This window comes from Mesocricetus auratus, unplaced genomic scaffold, assembly GCF_017639785.1.
Source record: "Mesocricetus auratus isolate SY011 unplaced genomic scaffold, BCM_Maur_2.0 Super-Scaffold_100004, whole genome shotgun sequence".
NCBI lineage: Eukaryota > Metazoa > Chordata > Mammalia > Rodentia > Cricetidae > Mesocricetus > Mesocricetus auratus.
This window is the reverse complement of record NW_024429189.1, coordinates 106,627,568-106,643,008: the sequence shown is the minus strand read 5'-3', so window position 1 is coordinate 106,643,008 and position 15,441 is coordinate 106,627,568. Positions and strand designations below refer to the sequence as shown.

The 15,441-nt window shown below is 39.8% G+C and overlaps 1 protein-coding gene across 2 annotated transcripts in view; it reads left to right on the top strand.

Moving 5' to 3' along the window:
- The window catches only part of Sel1l2 (SEL1L2 adaptor subunit of ERAD E3 ligase), an 88,318-nt gene that overhangs the window by 33,244 nt on the left and 39,633 nt on the right, over window positions 1–15,441 (top strand). For both annotated transcript variants that reach the window (XM_040744948.1, XM_040744947.1), the window contains exons 3-4: window positions 69–171; window positions 10,057–10,219. In XM_040744948.1, coding sequence (XP_040600882.1) covers window positions 69–171; window positions 10,057–10,219 — 266 coding nt within the window. The remainder of the gene's footprint in view (window positions 1–68; window positions 172–10,056; window positions 10,220–15,441) is intronic.

Sequence of the window (15,441 nt, the reverse complement as noted above, 5' to 3'; positions counted from 1 at the left end):
ATGTCAGCACATTGTTTCTCAAAATTTAAAAATAGAAATAATATTGGTTTTCCCTCCCCCCCATATAGACAAAAAGCAAGACAAGAAAAGTATCACAGATAAAGGAGATGAGCTATTTAAGGTGGGCAACAAGATGCTCCAGGAGTCTAAAAGTCAAAAACAGAAAATGGAGTAAGTATCTAGTTCCTTCAGCAAAGTTAAATTTCCACATGGGGAAAAAAAGACAATCAGAAAATCTAGTCTATTACTAAAACTTTATTGTAATAATAAAGAAATTTATTTTGTTCATCAACTTTTGCTTTTAAAAGGGTTCAATGATTATTTGTGGATCCCCAAAATTATCATACTTAACAAGCAAGAGGATTATATGAGACTGGGATTCCTATCCATGAAACAAAATGTAGACCTAAGTGACTTACAGAAGTATTCAGCAAAAATACTTTTTACTATAATTTATGAGAAATTTCAAATGAAATAAAATTTTTGTGTTTTAGCATGCTTTATTCTGAGTATTCATATAGACCTTATGGCTTTCAAAGCACTTTAATGTGTATGATACTGTTTTGTTCATAGATGAGGGTTTTTTATTTAACTTTTTACACATGTCACCCTCAGTTCCCTCTCACTCCCCTCCTTCCCCACCTCCCAATCCTCCCAACTCCCTATCCCCACTCCAACTCCCCACTGCTCCTCAGGGAGGGCAAGGGTTTCCATGAGGGATTTTTAGAGTCTGTCACATCATCCCAGGCAGGGCCTAGGTCCTGCCCCATGTGTCCAGGCTGAGAGAGCATCCCTCCATGTGGAATGGGCTCCCAAAGTCCATCTGTATGCCAGGAATAAATACTGCTCTACTCTCCAAGGTCGCACAGATTGCCGAGGCCTCCTCTCTGACACCCAGGTTCGGTGTGTGTTGGGGTGGTTGTCTGGATCAGTCTCATGCTGGCCCCTCAGTCATTAGTCTGGGGTCCATGCGTTCCTGCTTGTTTAGGTCAGCAGCCTCTGTGGGTTTCACCAGCCTGATCTTGATTCCTTTGCTCATCACTCCTCTTTGCAACTGGGTTCCAGGAGTTCAATTTGGTTTCCAGCCATGGGTGTCTGCCACTGCCTCCATCAGCCACTGGATGAGAGTTCTAGGATGGCATATGAGGTAGTCTTCATTCTCATTATCATGGGAGGGCATTTAAGTTAGCCTTAATGCCAGTTGGTGTCATTCTTGTTGATCTGTGAAGATCTCACTAGTGCCAGATCTCTCCTCCAACTTATAATGGCTCGTTTTTTTATGGTATCTCCCATCCTTCTCTCCTCTATTCTTACCCTGGCTCACCCTTCCTGTTCTCCCATGTTCTCCTCTCTCCTCCTCTTTTCTCCCTCTTTCTCCCATCTCCTTCTACCCTCCTCTTCTTCTTGCCCCCCAATCCAATTAGGAGATCGCATCCCATAACCCTTTTCTGGGTTACCATGCATATCTCTCTTAGAGTCCTCCCTGCATCCCAGACTCTCTGGCTGTGGGACTGTAGGCTGGCAATGCCTGCTACATGTCTAAAATCCATATATGAGAGAGTACATACAATTTTTGTATTATTTTTTGTGTGTGTGACTGGGTTACCTCACTCAGGATGGTTTCTTCTAGTGCCATCCATTTGCCTGCAAATTTCAAGATTCCATTTTTTTCCCTGATGAGTAGTGCTCCATTGTGTAAATGTACCACATTTTCTCTATCCACACTTCAGGTGAGGGGCATCTAGGCTGCTTCCAGGTTCTGGCTATTACAAATAATGCTGCTATGAACATAGTGGAACAGATGTCCTTGTTGTATGAGTGTACATCTTTTGGGAATATGCCTAAAAGTGGAATTGCTGGGTCTTGTGGTAGACTGATTGCCATTTTCCTGAGGAATCTACATACCGATCTCCAAAGTGGTTGCACAAGTCAACATTCCCACCAGCAGTGGAGGAGTGTTCCCCTTTCTCCACATCCTCTCCAGCATAAACTGTCATTAGTGTTTTTGATTTTAGCCATTCTGACAGGAATGAGATGGTATCTCAGAGTTGTTTTGATTTGCATTTTCCTGATGGCTAAGGATGTTGAGCACTTTCTCAAGTGTCTCTGGGCCATTTTGGACTTCTCTATTGAGAAATCTCTATTTAGTTCTGTACTCCACTTTTGTTTTGGCGACTTGCTTATTGAGTTCTTTGTAAATTTTGGAGATCAGCCCTCTGTCAGATGTGGGATTAGTGAATATCTTTTTTCCATTCTGTGGGCTGTCGTTTTGTCTTGTTGAGTGTGTCCTTTGCCTTGCAGAAGCTTCTCAGTTTCAAGAGGTCCCATTTATTTTTTTTAATTTTATTTTCCAGTTTAAATTTAGATAAGAAACAAGGTTGCTTCACAAGTCAGTTCCAGGTCCCTCTCCCATTCCCTCCCTTCCTCCCGTGCCCCCCCCCGTTATCCCCTCATTTCTCCAGGGAGGGTGAGGCCCTCCATGGGGGTGTGCATAGTGTGCCATTTCATATAGGGCAGGGCCTAGACCCTTCCCCAAGAGTTCAGGGTGAGAGTGCACCTCACATTGTTCTATGGGAGTCCAAAGTCCGTGTGTATACTTGGGATGGGTACTGATCTGCTGCCCAATGCTCAATAGATTCCCTAGGCCTCTTCACTGACACCCAGATTCAGGGGGTCTTAATCAGTCCCATGCTGGCTTCCCAGGCTAATGCCTGGGATTCAAGAGTTAACCTTTGTCTGGTCAGCTGTTTCTGGGGGTTAAACCAGCCCAGTCTTAATCCCTTTGATCATCAGTCCTCCCTCTCTGTTACTGGCTTTCTTGAGTTCAGCTCAGTACTTAACCAAGGGAGTCTGTCTCTTCTTCAATCAGCCACTAAATAAAGTTTCTGTTTCCCAGACTCTCTGGCCATAGGATTGTAGGCTGGCACTCCATTTATTAATTGTCGATCTCGGTGTCTGTCAGACTGGTGTTATGTTCAGGAAGTGGTCTCCTGTACCACTTCATTCAAGAGTACTTCCCACTTTCTCTTCTAAGAGATTAGGTGTGGCTGGATTGATGTTGAGGTCTTTGATCCATTTGGACTTGAGTTTTGTGCATGGTGATAAATTTGGATCTATCTGCTGTCTTTTACATGCCAGCATCCAGTTACTCCAGCACCATTCGTTGAAGATGCTTTCTTTTTTCCATTGTATAGTTTTAGATTCTTTGTCAAAGATCAGGTGTCCAGAGGTGTGTGGGTTGATATCAGGGTCTTCGATTAGTACCCAGACCACACAAAGACAAAATCAAGATAGGGAATTACAGACCAATCTCCCTCATGAATATTGATGCAAAAAATATTCAATAAAATACTGGAAAATCAAATCCAAGAACACATCAGAAAAATCATACACCATGATCAAGTGGGCTTCATCCTAGGGATGCAGGGATGGTTCAACATACAAAAAAATCCATCAATGTAATCCACCATATAACAAATCTGAAAAAGAAAAACCACATGATCATCTCACTAGACGCTGAAAAAACCTTTGACAAAATCCAACACCCCTTCATGATAATGGTCTTGGAGAGATCAGGGATAATAGGAACATACCTAAACATAATAAAAGCTATATACAGCAAACCAGCAGCCAGCATCAAACTTAATGGAGAGAAACTCAATGTGATTCCTCTAAAATCAGGAACAAGACAAAGATGTCCACTCTCTCCATATCTCTTCAATATATTGTACTTGAGAATCTTGCTAGAGCAATAAGACAACAAAAGGAGATCAAGGGGATACAAATCGGAAAGGAAGAAGTCAAACTTTCACTATTTGCAGATGATATAATAGTCTACGTAAGCAACCCAAAGAATTCTACCAAGGAACTCCTACAGCTGATAAACACCTTCAGCAAAGTGGCAGGATACAAAACTAACTAAAAAATCAGTAGCCTTATTGTATATAGACAATAAAGAGGATGAGAAAGAAATCAGAGAAACATCACCTTTTACAATAGCCAAAAACGCCATAAAATATCTTGGGGTAACTATAACCGAAGAGGTGAAAGACCTGTATACCAAGAACTTTGAGTCTTTAAAGAAAGAAATTAAAGAAGATACCAGAAAATGGAAAGATCTCCCATGCTCTTGGATACATAGGATCAACACAGTAAAAATGGCAATCTTACCAAAAGCAATCGACAGATTCAATGCAATCCCTGTCAAAATACCAGCACAATTTTTCACCGACATCGAAAGGACAATCCTCAACTTTATATGGAAAAACAAAAGACCTGGGATAGCCTAAACAACCCTGTACAATAAAGGAACTTCAGGAGGCATCACCATCCCTGACTTCAAACTCTATTATAGAGCTATAGTCCTGAAAACAGCTTGGTATTAGCACAAAAACAGACAAGTAGACCAATGGAATTGAATTGAAGACTCTGATATCAGTTCACAGATGAATTTTATAAGGTAAGTGATACTTCATTTTTCCCCTTCAAGCTTTGGGAGTGGAATAGGGAGACCACAGTCTATATGGAATTCCTGCCACATGAGCACAAGAACCTGAGTTTGACTCCTAAGCACCTATGTAAAAGCCAGGCATGGTGTCCCACATCTGTCACCCTAGCATTAGGGGTAGGGACAAGCAGATACTCAAGGTCGCTGCCATCCAGATTAGTTAAGTGGTTCTAGAGAGCTCAACAAAAGACCTGTGTCAAAAATAATGTAGAGGGTAACAAAGGAAGACACACAGTTTCAATATCAGGCCTCAACATGCACACACACCTGCAGTGTACATGGACATGAACAACACCACACACACACACACACACACACACACACACACACACACACACACACAACCTTAAAAAGAACAAACAAGCACTGAAGGCAGGTTTCTCAGTCTGTAGCATGAGAATGCCTAGAGATAAGAAGCCCATTAGGTATTCCCTGTCAAGCCCAGGGGTACTCCAGATTTTGTTTGATAGTGCAAAAACACTCTTAGAAAGTCCCAAGTATGAGCTTTTATGCTAGACTATTCTTACCCAGGCTATCCTGACCCAGTCCCCACCCCTAGAGTGACAGAAAAGCAGCTTGTTTTCACAACAGCAGAGGTGCAACTATGAGTGGAATGGAAACCAGAACACCAGAGTTGCTCTAAGCCCAAAGCTAGACATCCCAGGGATTTATGGGAATGCTAAGCAAAAGTTTTTATACATTAGGATAACACATTCTGTCGCTAATTAAGTCAAGCAAATCTGTATATTCATATCTAAGACACAGGAAAATGGAGATACGAATACTGTGTATCCCATGGAAGAAAGGGGAATCATTCAATTCTCCAGCCCACCTCCTTGTTTTGGCACTTCCCAGGATAGGGATGGCATGGTTTGGAATTGCACTAAGCCTTTCAGCTTGTCCACATCTACATTCTGAATGCATTCTTTCTAGGGCTGGTCCTTCACTAAGAGCTACTTACTTTCTGACAGAAAGAAGTGATGAAGACAGGCTGCTCTCCACAGCAAGTTACTGGTGCACCTGGAGAAGCATTTAGACACTCTTGCTCTAGCATCCATCCCAGTAGCCAGTGCCAGAACCCTCACAGATGATGCTGGCTGCTCAGTTTACTGTGTCTGTCCATGTTACCTGGATTCTCTTCCTTTTTTCCCTCTTGGGAACTGCAGCCCAGCTCTTAATCTTTCCTACCCAAAAGCAACTTCTCTGGTCCTGGGTTCTGCTTCTAGTATCTATTCTATGACTTTGGACTTTGCCCATAAGAAAGCCATAATGCCTACCCTGTTCATGGAATTGGAGATGCGTACAAAGCAGACTGCTGCTGTCTCTTGGTACTAGACTGAGTCAAGCATGGAATGCCCATTTCAGGTTTCTTTTCCCTGGTCTATGCTGGTACCCTTCTCAGTCCTGTAGGCTACAGAGTTTCATAGCAGCAGGTGAAGTGACCGAAGGTCTGTATCCAAATTGGCAGGCTCTATTCCCGGTATCTATCCTTGGCCCCAGACATTTATCTTTGTCAAGTATATTAGTTACTTTTCTCATTGATGTGACAAAGCAAAGGCAATTTAAGGTAGGGTGATGGGGGAAGTCCTGTACATTTGTTAATAAAGCACTGTTGGCCAATAGGAATCTAGATAGGTGGGACTAGGAGTCCAGGAGGATTCTGGGAAGGAGAAACACAGGAGAGTTCGAGATGTAACCGCCATGGGGTAGGACGCCCGGAACTATTCTCCGGTAAGAGAAATACTTAGATTAACAATTATGGGGTAATTACTTAAGTCAGAGCTAGCCAGTAAGAAACAAGCAAGGCCAACAGCTTCATAATTAATATAGCCTCCTGTGTGTTTATTTGGGGACTACAAAGCGGCAGAGCCCAGGCAACTGGCAGGGAAAAACCAAAGCGGCCAGCAAAGTAAAAGCTTCCCTTAACAGTAGAGCTTATTGGGGGTCATAGTTCAATGGTACAGTCCATAATGGCAAGAAGTTATGCAGCGGGACTGTGAGGTACCTGGTCACCAATCAGGAACCAGAGAGAGATGGTCAGTTGGCTTTCCTACTTTTATTCAGCATAGGAGCTCAGCCCCTGTGATGGCTGCACCCATACTCGGGTCGGTCTCAGTGATCAATTCAATTTTTCTGGAAACAGCCTCAAAGACATCAGAGGTGTTTCCATTGCATCCGTCTGTCAAGACTTATCACATACCCACCTTTTGTCACTTTGCCACCCAGACACACCACTTTTAAAGAGTATCATTCAGTCCTCACTCCCTGAAGTCTTGTGTTTATCTCATAATGAAAAATGCACTTAGTCAATGCTAAAATTCTTCAAAGTTGTCAGCTGCTCAAAAATCCAAACTCCAAAGTCTCTTCTGAAACTCAACAGAAAACTCTTAAATATGAGTCCCTATAAAATAAAAAAATCACACTATGTTCCTACTATACAATTGTATATTTCATTCCAAAAGGGAGAAATGAGGGTATACCAAGAAAAGATCAAATCAAGCAAGACTGAAAGTCAACAAGGAAAAATCAGAATTTGGGGCTTGTGACTGAGTAATGTGAGCTCCAGTGGTAGTGCGCAGCCCTGCCTCTCCTGCTCTTCCACCTGCCAAATACATAGTCTTTTTTGGTTGTATTCCACGCCTGCAGCTTTCCTCAGCAGGCATTATACATTCTTGGCATCTCCAATATCCTAAGGTATTCACTACAACATAGCTTTATCTGTCCAGCTTCATGCTTTAACATCTTAGCTTTTTTATAGGGAATCTGACCCTGCAATACATTGTCTAGCCTCAGTCCCTGGCCTTAGCAAAAGCCTTCACTCTTTCACCTTTTATACCTGAAAAAAATCAGTATTGCATGAACAACACTGCCAAGTTCTGCTGTGGGTTTGAGATACAGTGGGAGTGGCCTCTGTGTGCTGCCCTAGGGGAAACACTGCCATAGGTGGTTATTTTCTAGCAAGGAATCTCTTTAATGACATTCTTAGTTCAAACTCTCTCCTTCCATTTATTAATCAAAAATTATATTCATCTTTTTATTTATTGTGTGTGTCATAGCACTTGTGTAGAGAGAGGTCAGTTCTCTCTTTCCACCATGAGAGTCTTATGAATTGAACTCAGGTCATCAGGTTTAACGCTAACCTGCTGATCTGGAGCCCAGGCTCTCTCCTTCCAAATGAATTTTTACTTCCACAAGTTAGATCCTTTATTGAGTGGCAACTTACCGTCAGGGATGTTTTTTATTATCCCAGTTAAAAGTGTGAGGTTTCTAACAATACTAATCTCTTTAATACTTTCAGATGCTTTGTCCGAACTGTCTTTGTTTACAATTCTTTTGCTCCCAATCCTTACCAAGCTCCTTGCTTTTCATATTTTTCTGTTTCTCTCTCTCTCTCTCTCTCTCTCTCTCTCTCTCTCTCTCTCTCTCTCTCTCTCTCTCTCTCTCTCTCTCTTTCATTGCTCATCTAAATAAGAAAACTGAGATTTAGCCATACACAGCCTAAACGTGATCCTGACATAAAATTCCATCAACCAAATGAACTAGTTTATTATTTTTAATTCTGTGTCACCCAAATTAAGAACATGGACAAAATGAAGATGAAATACAACATAAATGCTCTCTTTTATATGAGAGTGCACTCATCATCCTGGTCTTCCACACCCCCACCAGAATGGCTCATCAAGCTCTGCTCAGAGCATTCTAGGGCTTCTCTAGCACATATTTCTCAGCTCTTCCATGCTCCTCCTACAAACAAGTTCTGAAAGACCATAAGCCACATGGTCACCTTTACCATATCAAAAACCCTACACATTAGTATACATTTTTCTGTATTGGTTGCTTTTTTTCATTGCTGTGACAAAATATCTGACAAAACAACTTAAACAGGGCTTTATTTGGGGTTACAGCTTGAGGTCATATCACACATAAGAACCATGAGACAACTGGTCACATTGTGTTCACAGTCAAGAAGCAAAGAGACAGATGCTGATGCTCAGCTCACTTTCTCCTTTGTATTCAGTCCCTAGCCTGTGGGATGGTACCACTCACATTCAGCATGGGACTTCACCCTTTACTTAAACCTTTCAGAAAACATTCTCGTAGAGATACCTGGAGATATGTTTCCATGGTGATTCTAAATCTAGTCAAGTTGAAAATCAATATTAAGTCATCACATTGACCTTTGAGACCTCTTCCCCAGCTCTTTGCTTTGCAGAATCTTAACTTGCTTTGACTGTGATTGATTCTTTTCTTGATATTCTGACTTCCAGTTTGTTCCACTGGAGTACAGACCCTCTATTTTGACAGCCAGAACTCCAATGCCTGAAGATCTTTTTCCTCAGCCTGTTCTACTCTAGCCACCTAGCAACTCTAGCAACTTCCCTTAGCATCAGTATAGATAGGCTGTGCATAAAATTAACTCACTGGTCTACAGAGCTAGTTCCAGGATAGCCTCCAAAGGCACAGAGAAACCCTGCCTGAAAAAAAAAAAATTAACTCTCTTGGTTGTAAATTGAAATCAAAGACTGGTGTGTGTGTGTGTGTGTGTGTGTGTGTGTGTGTTCTCCTATATTTGAGCCAAGATCATAAATTATAGGTAATGCTTTTTGGTCTTAAACTACCAAAAGAATGTTGTAAAAGTAAGAACAAATCCCCCAAACATTTTCTGCCTCTGAAATATCTTTGAGCCTGGTACTACATGCAATACAGATCAGGCGACTTTTAATAGGAAATGCAGTGTAAGGCAATCCACATTTTAACCATTAAAATTTCACACCATTTACCCCCTAATTATAGAACAATTATTATGCTATAAAATTTTAATCGATGATATCATCCTAACAGTACTAGCTAAATAAGGCACTATGCTAAGCGTGACATGGTGTAATGTCACAGAAGCCTTGAGTAGGTGCTACAACCATCCCAGGGTTATGGCTGCAGAAGGGACAAAGAAGTTAGACTGAAGCTTTCTAACTATTAATGGGTGGAACCAAGACTTGAACCCAGAACTTAGACCCTAAAACCCTACGCATTAAAGTGCAACTGGATTGTTATTTTTCTAAACAGTCTGGCTTTGCTGTACTGAAGAATTAGCTCTGCTTTTGAAGATTATTTTAGAATATAAATTTATCAACATTCTTGTCACACAGATTTCCTAGATGTGACATTTTAATTATGGTATATCTCATAGCTTTAGAAATTTAGTTTATAAAACAAATGCTTATTTATAATGGGAGAGACCATAGAAGAGCTCAGCTTTACGTTAAGTCTTTAGTTTTTCATTTTAGTTGGAATATAGTCTTGACACATGGTATATATTATATAAATATCTCATTTGTAGTGACTTCATAGTTTGTCAGACATCTTTGAAATTTCAGTCTTTGACATAGAAGGGAAAGAATTATTTGTCTAGATGTGTGATGCATTTCAGCCAAGCTGCGTCATTACTAATAATGACAACCGCAGCTTACCCGCTGGAGAGGCATATGAAGGAGGGAACAGAAAGGTTCATCTTTGTGAATCAACTTCCTGACTTTACATTCTCAAAACAGAGCCTACGTACTCTTTGCCAGAGCAGCTGACATGGGAAATTTGAAAGCTATGGAAAAAATGGCTGATGCTTTGCTATTTGGAAGTTTCGGCATGCAAAATATAACAGCAGCTATCCAGTTATATGAGTACTTGGCTAAAGAAGGATCATACAAAGCCCAAAACGTGAGTTTTGAAAGACAATGAAATTTTTTCAATAGTTATATCCTCAGTTAACACAAACATATGAAAGGGGGAAAGCAATAATAACCCCACCCTACTGCATAGACCCAGACCTATGGCCACCGAGAATGCACTGAAATGGTGTCCAGGCCAGAGTACAGCAGGAACTCAGGATAAATTGTTCTAGTTCACTGGGAAGAGCAGAGCTGCTCTCTAATGTATCCTTGTGTATATTTTGACACAAGACTTCTGAATCCAAATATTGTTAAATTACATATACAATGCATTCATCTTTAAAAAGAAATCTGAAACAAAACCTTTTCTTAAGATAATGTTTGCCTGACTTTTAATTTCAAATGTTCTATAAGCTAAATGCATTTGTTTTTCTATTTTTATAAATATGTTTTATGAATAAAATGATCATTTCATTAAAAAATCAGAAAAATTTGTGCTCGGGATGGAGCTCAGTTGGTAGTGTGATTTCCTGGCACTAAGGAAGCCTTGAGTTTGAGCTCCAGCATTGCATAAAACAGGGCTTGGTGGTAGAGGCAGGAGGAGCAGAGTTCGCAGTCATTCTTGGCTACATAGCAAGAGAGAGGTGGGAGGTGGTGAGAGAATAAAGACAAAGACCTTCAGGAGCCAATCCCCTGTCAGCTGTTATGGGGCCTACCATGTATTTTCACTTGTCCTCTTGCTCTCTGCAGCTCTCTTTTTACACCATCCTAATTACATGCATCTGCGCATATCATTCTGTTTCAACTACTTAATTTAAAGTTAAAGCATGTTTTATATTGCTATAGTGTTTTATGAAAAGGTTTTGTCTGATTCACAATTAAAATTCACCCTATTAACCAAAAACTTAAAATATGAGAATTCAGAACATATGAAGACAAAAGTAAGGTCACCTAAAAGGTGCACACTAGAGACCTTTCTTGTTCTCATCCAGTGCAGTACAGAAACTAGGCATGGAGTCAGAGTAAGTTTGAATACACTAGTATGCTTGCTTAGTGAATACGCTACTTATTGAAAAACATCCCTTTCCCCTTCTTATGCACTAGAATTTGACCTTTGGTTCACACTCCAGTTCTGTTTCCCAGGTAACCTGGTAAGAATAAAATTTTAACTATGTCTTTCCTGAGCATGACTTATGATAGAAATGGCCTCTGAGTGGCAAACTGCCTTTGGAGGAGAAGAAAGTATAATGAACTATTGAACCTGATGATGGCAAATCTTTTAGTGAGAACCCTGTGTCTGTACTTGTGGAGTCATTATGTGGAGGATGAAGCATTTACACCAAGATGGTTTTCACATCTTCCCCATATAGGCGTCATCTCCTTGCATCAGAGGTATCTGGGATGGCGGCTCCTAGATGATTGTATACACTATAAGGGACGCTTGACACTTACCCACTGGCACACACTGGGGTTCATTTGCCCCATTCTCTCCAGAATAAGACTGGTAGCAAATAAAGTCCATGCATGTCCTATGGGTCTGTATACCTAGTTGAGCCAGAAGTTGAACAAAACACCCATGATGGATAAGGCAATCTCTCTAAGTCTGCATCTATAAAGTTAAAATAATTATAAAACACTGGACACCACAACCTGTTCATTAGTGTAGCTCTAGCATTTAGCAAACTGTCTGAGACAAAAAAAATGTAAAGTTGAATGAATTATTAATTAATTATTAATGAATGACTTAATGGTGTTATTGTGGGATATTCAATTCCATGCCTAGAACATCATGGCCATTCATTATAAAAGAGAGAGGGTGGGGGCAGGGTAGTGACTGCTAAAAGACACAGTTTCAGTTTAACAGAAGGAAGCTATAAAAATATTGCTCCCACTATTATATTTCTTGAACTTTTATACTACATACAGTTTTTTTAATGAGACCACACATATATGTTGTTCCTTAGCTGGCTCTTTATTCATTTAATACCATGGATATCTTTCTATGTAGATACATACAGATCAATGTCATTATTTAAAGATCCATATGATCTTAATTTATGTTGGTAGATATGTGGTTTAGTGTCACAGAATTCTTACAATTATGTAAAAGAATGCAGTGGACAGATCTGTGAATGTTAATAAAATACAAGAATTGTTGAATCTCAGAGTTGGCAATAAAAAATATAAAGCTTTGGATGTCCCGAAATTTATATTATCTAATTCCTTTCCTTATTTTCAGTGCACATATCAATTAAGCCAATCAGCTTACACTCTAATCTAATTGCTTGCCATTGGCTTTAAAGTTAATCAGAAAATAATTTTCTAGGGCAAGCCTAGTAGCAAAGGGGACAGCTCTAAACAGCAACCACTGGCCATAAACTGCCATGATCATCGTTTTATAGAGAAGCAGGCACTGATGGAAAACTCTAGGAAATGCCATTCCAGATTGCAAGGTGAAACAGTGAGGTAGCAAAGCAGGAGTTCCCAGATCGTGAGTGATCATATATGGCTCTGGGTTCTGCATCCTAATAGCCTTTCCATCTTGTGTTTACTTTTGGTATCCCTAAAGAAGTTATGTTTCAAAACATCAGTTTTCTCAAACCTAAAAAGATTGGAAATAATGTGTTCTCTTCACAAAGCTGGTGGAAGAAGTAAATAATATCTGCAAGAATCCTTAGCAAATGTTAAATGGCATTAAAGCATACTGGTGTGTGACAATGTTCACTTCAACAGTTCTGTCTTAGGTCAGCCAGTCCTTTTTTATACATTGGTTCAAACACTGCCCCCTCCCTGTACATCTCAATTTTCTCATATGTAAAAATGGTGTTATCTGTCCAGTATGTGTGTCTTTGGTCTCAAGAAGACCAGAAGAAAGAATATGTGTTGACTTCATAAGCAAATTTAAGTCGTACTGCTGAAATGTGGCAAGTTATAATACGGTTTAGTAAAAGTCCTCTATTAAAGCCCACTTCTACCTTCTCTGACATCCTGGACTCGGTTAATCTTCTGGCTGACTCCATATGGACTAGGAAACAAATTATTTTCATATGAATGAGCAAGAAATCTCCAGGACTACAGCTGGACTTGATGCTAAACTAAGGCTATATCTATCATTGTTACCTCTAGTAACTTCCCTAGGAATTGATTTACTCATTCATTCATTCATTGTACAAAGAACAGCCAGTTGAAGAGATTTTGTGGCACAGACCATCCTCACAACTGCTCTCTAATAGGGTTAGCCAGGAGCATCTTTGTTTCTGCTGCTTGAGCTAACATAATCTAGGAACATTGTCTGGATTGTCAGAAATGTTTCTGAGAACTAGGAGAACAATGTCACATAGAAATGTACCTAAAAAACTGGAACTGTGACCAAATAATAATATTCTTATATTCTCTATATATATTGTATATACATGTTGTAGAGTATATAATATGTATCCGTGTGTGTGTGTGTGTGTGTGTGTGTGTACATGTGCTCTCAAGCACATGTGCTTGCGATTGAGAGAATGAATATCTGTGATGTCTGAGGGAAAGGGAAAACAATCAGAAATTTTGGAAAACAATAGAGAACCTGGGAGTGTCAGAGATCTCAGAAAGACCTAACTTGTAAAAATCCAAATAAACTGAAGGAAATTCTTGAAGGGCAACAGAAGTAATTAAGACTCTAAAGACAATCTACTTAGGTGATTAACAAAGAATCAGTATCTTCTAAAACACAGGAACTATAGAGTAGTCTCCAGGAAAAGGTGCTTGTGTGTAGCCTGAAATCTGAGTTTGATTCGCCTACCCACTTGGTGAAAGGAGATGACTAACTCCCAGGAGTTGTCCTTTGAATGCCACATGCTTATTGTCACACACACACACACACACACACACACACACACACACACACACACACACACAAATGTAAATATTTTTAAAGTTACTGGATGTAAATGTATATATTTCTTTGACTATACAATTCAAAACAGATTATATGAAAATCCTCTCTATCATATAAAAATAACTACAGTTGATGTGTAAAGGAGAAAGATGTGAGTGATGTTTTACTGCGCTCTGTGATTTGAAAATAATTATATCTCAATGGCAATGACTTCACATATTCCTCATTTATTTCAAATTTGAAGAGTTGAAGTGTTTCCTAGAAGGACTATAGTCATTAGCACCGTGCTATGGCTGAAACATCATCTCTAGCATCAAATTAATAATCACTTAGATGATTCGAGGCTTCTGTTGGGTGTTTTTGATGTTAATGGCCTTATATTAGGAGTGTCTGAGTTACTCATTAGAACTGATTCACACTTTGCTTTGGTATGTGGTTTGAGCCAAAAGTAAAAATAACAAAGCTTCCCAGCTTCGTATGGTAATTAGAGGGAAATTGCTTAATCTTTCTCCTCCTTTAATAATTTCTTAGAAAAAGCACACAGAGAAATATTTGATTTTTAAATTGTTATTTCAGACCCTGAGTAATTTACTTTAAAATACGATAAAATATCCATTATGCTAAAGCCTTCACAGTAAACCCAGGCATTTAAACCTGTGTTAAGTACCACACACAACTTGGCAGAATTCAGAGTCAAGTCTTACGAGCAAGCCGGTGTGCAGAATTCGACTTTCAAAACTGCCAATGTGTCACAGATGTCACCAGTCTTCTCTCAGCTCACAATATGTCTCTTTCCTGGGTTAAGATTTAATCATTTTACAATCCACCTAGTTTTATCTTATCCTTATCTCAAAAAAGAAGAGACAAAACCCACTAAAAGCTGATGGTTAGGAGCTGTTAGGTGACAAGCCCAAGCACAAAGGAAAGGAAAGGACTTGGCACATTCCAGTAAGTGATGGCCTTAACGCCTTTCAGCATCTCCTATTGTCCTGGATGCTGTAAGCAGCGTAAAAACAATAAAATGGGCTGGATGCAGAACCCTTCATTCACTGTTATTACTCTGCCTTGACACAACGCGGTACCATCATGGTCTGGTCCTTTCATTTTCAGCCAGTTTTATATAGAAAAATGTCCCTTCCCCATCACAGAGTAGACATTCACTACCAGCTTTACTTCACAACTTCACCAGTTTACAGATTTTTCCAAAGGACCAGACCAACATGTTTGCCGAACCCTGCCCAAAACAATGTACTCTCGGTAGAGAGTCTTCAAATATAAACCCAAATGGCACCTTCTCTTTAAAGGTCAGTATGTTTGTTTACTGTCAAATTTCTGCATAATTGACCAGATTCTAAACTGAGCAGAAGTTGAAAGAAATTTTTAAATCT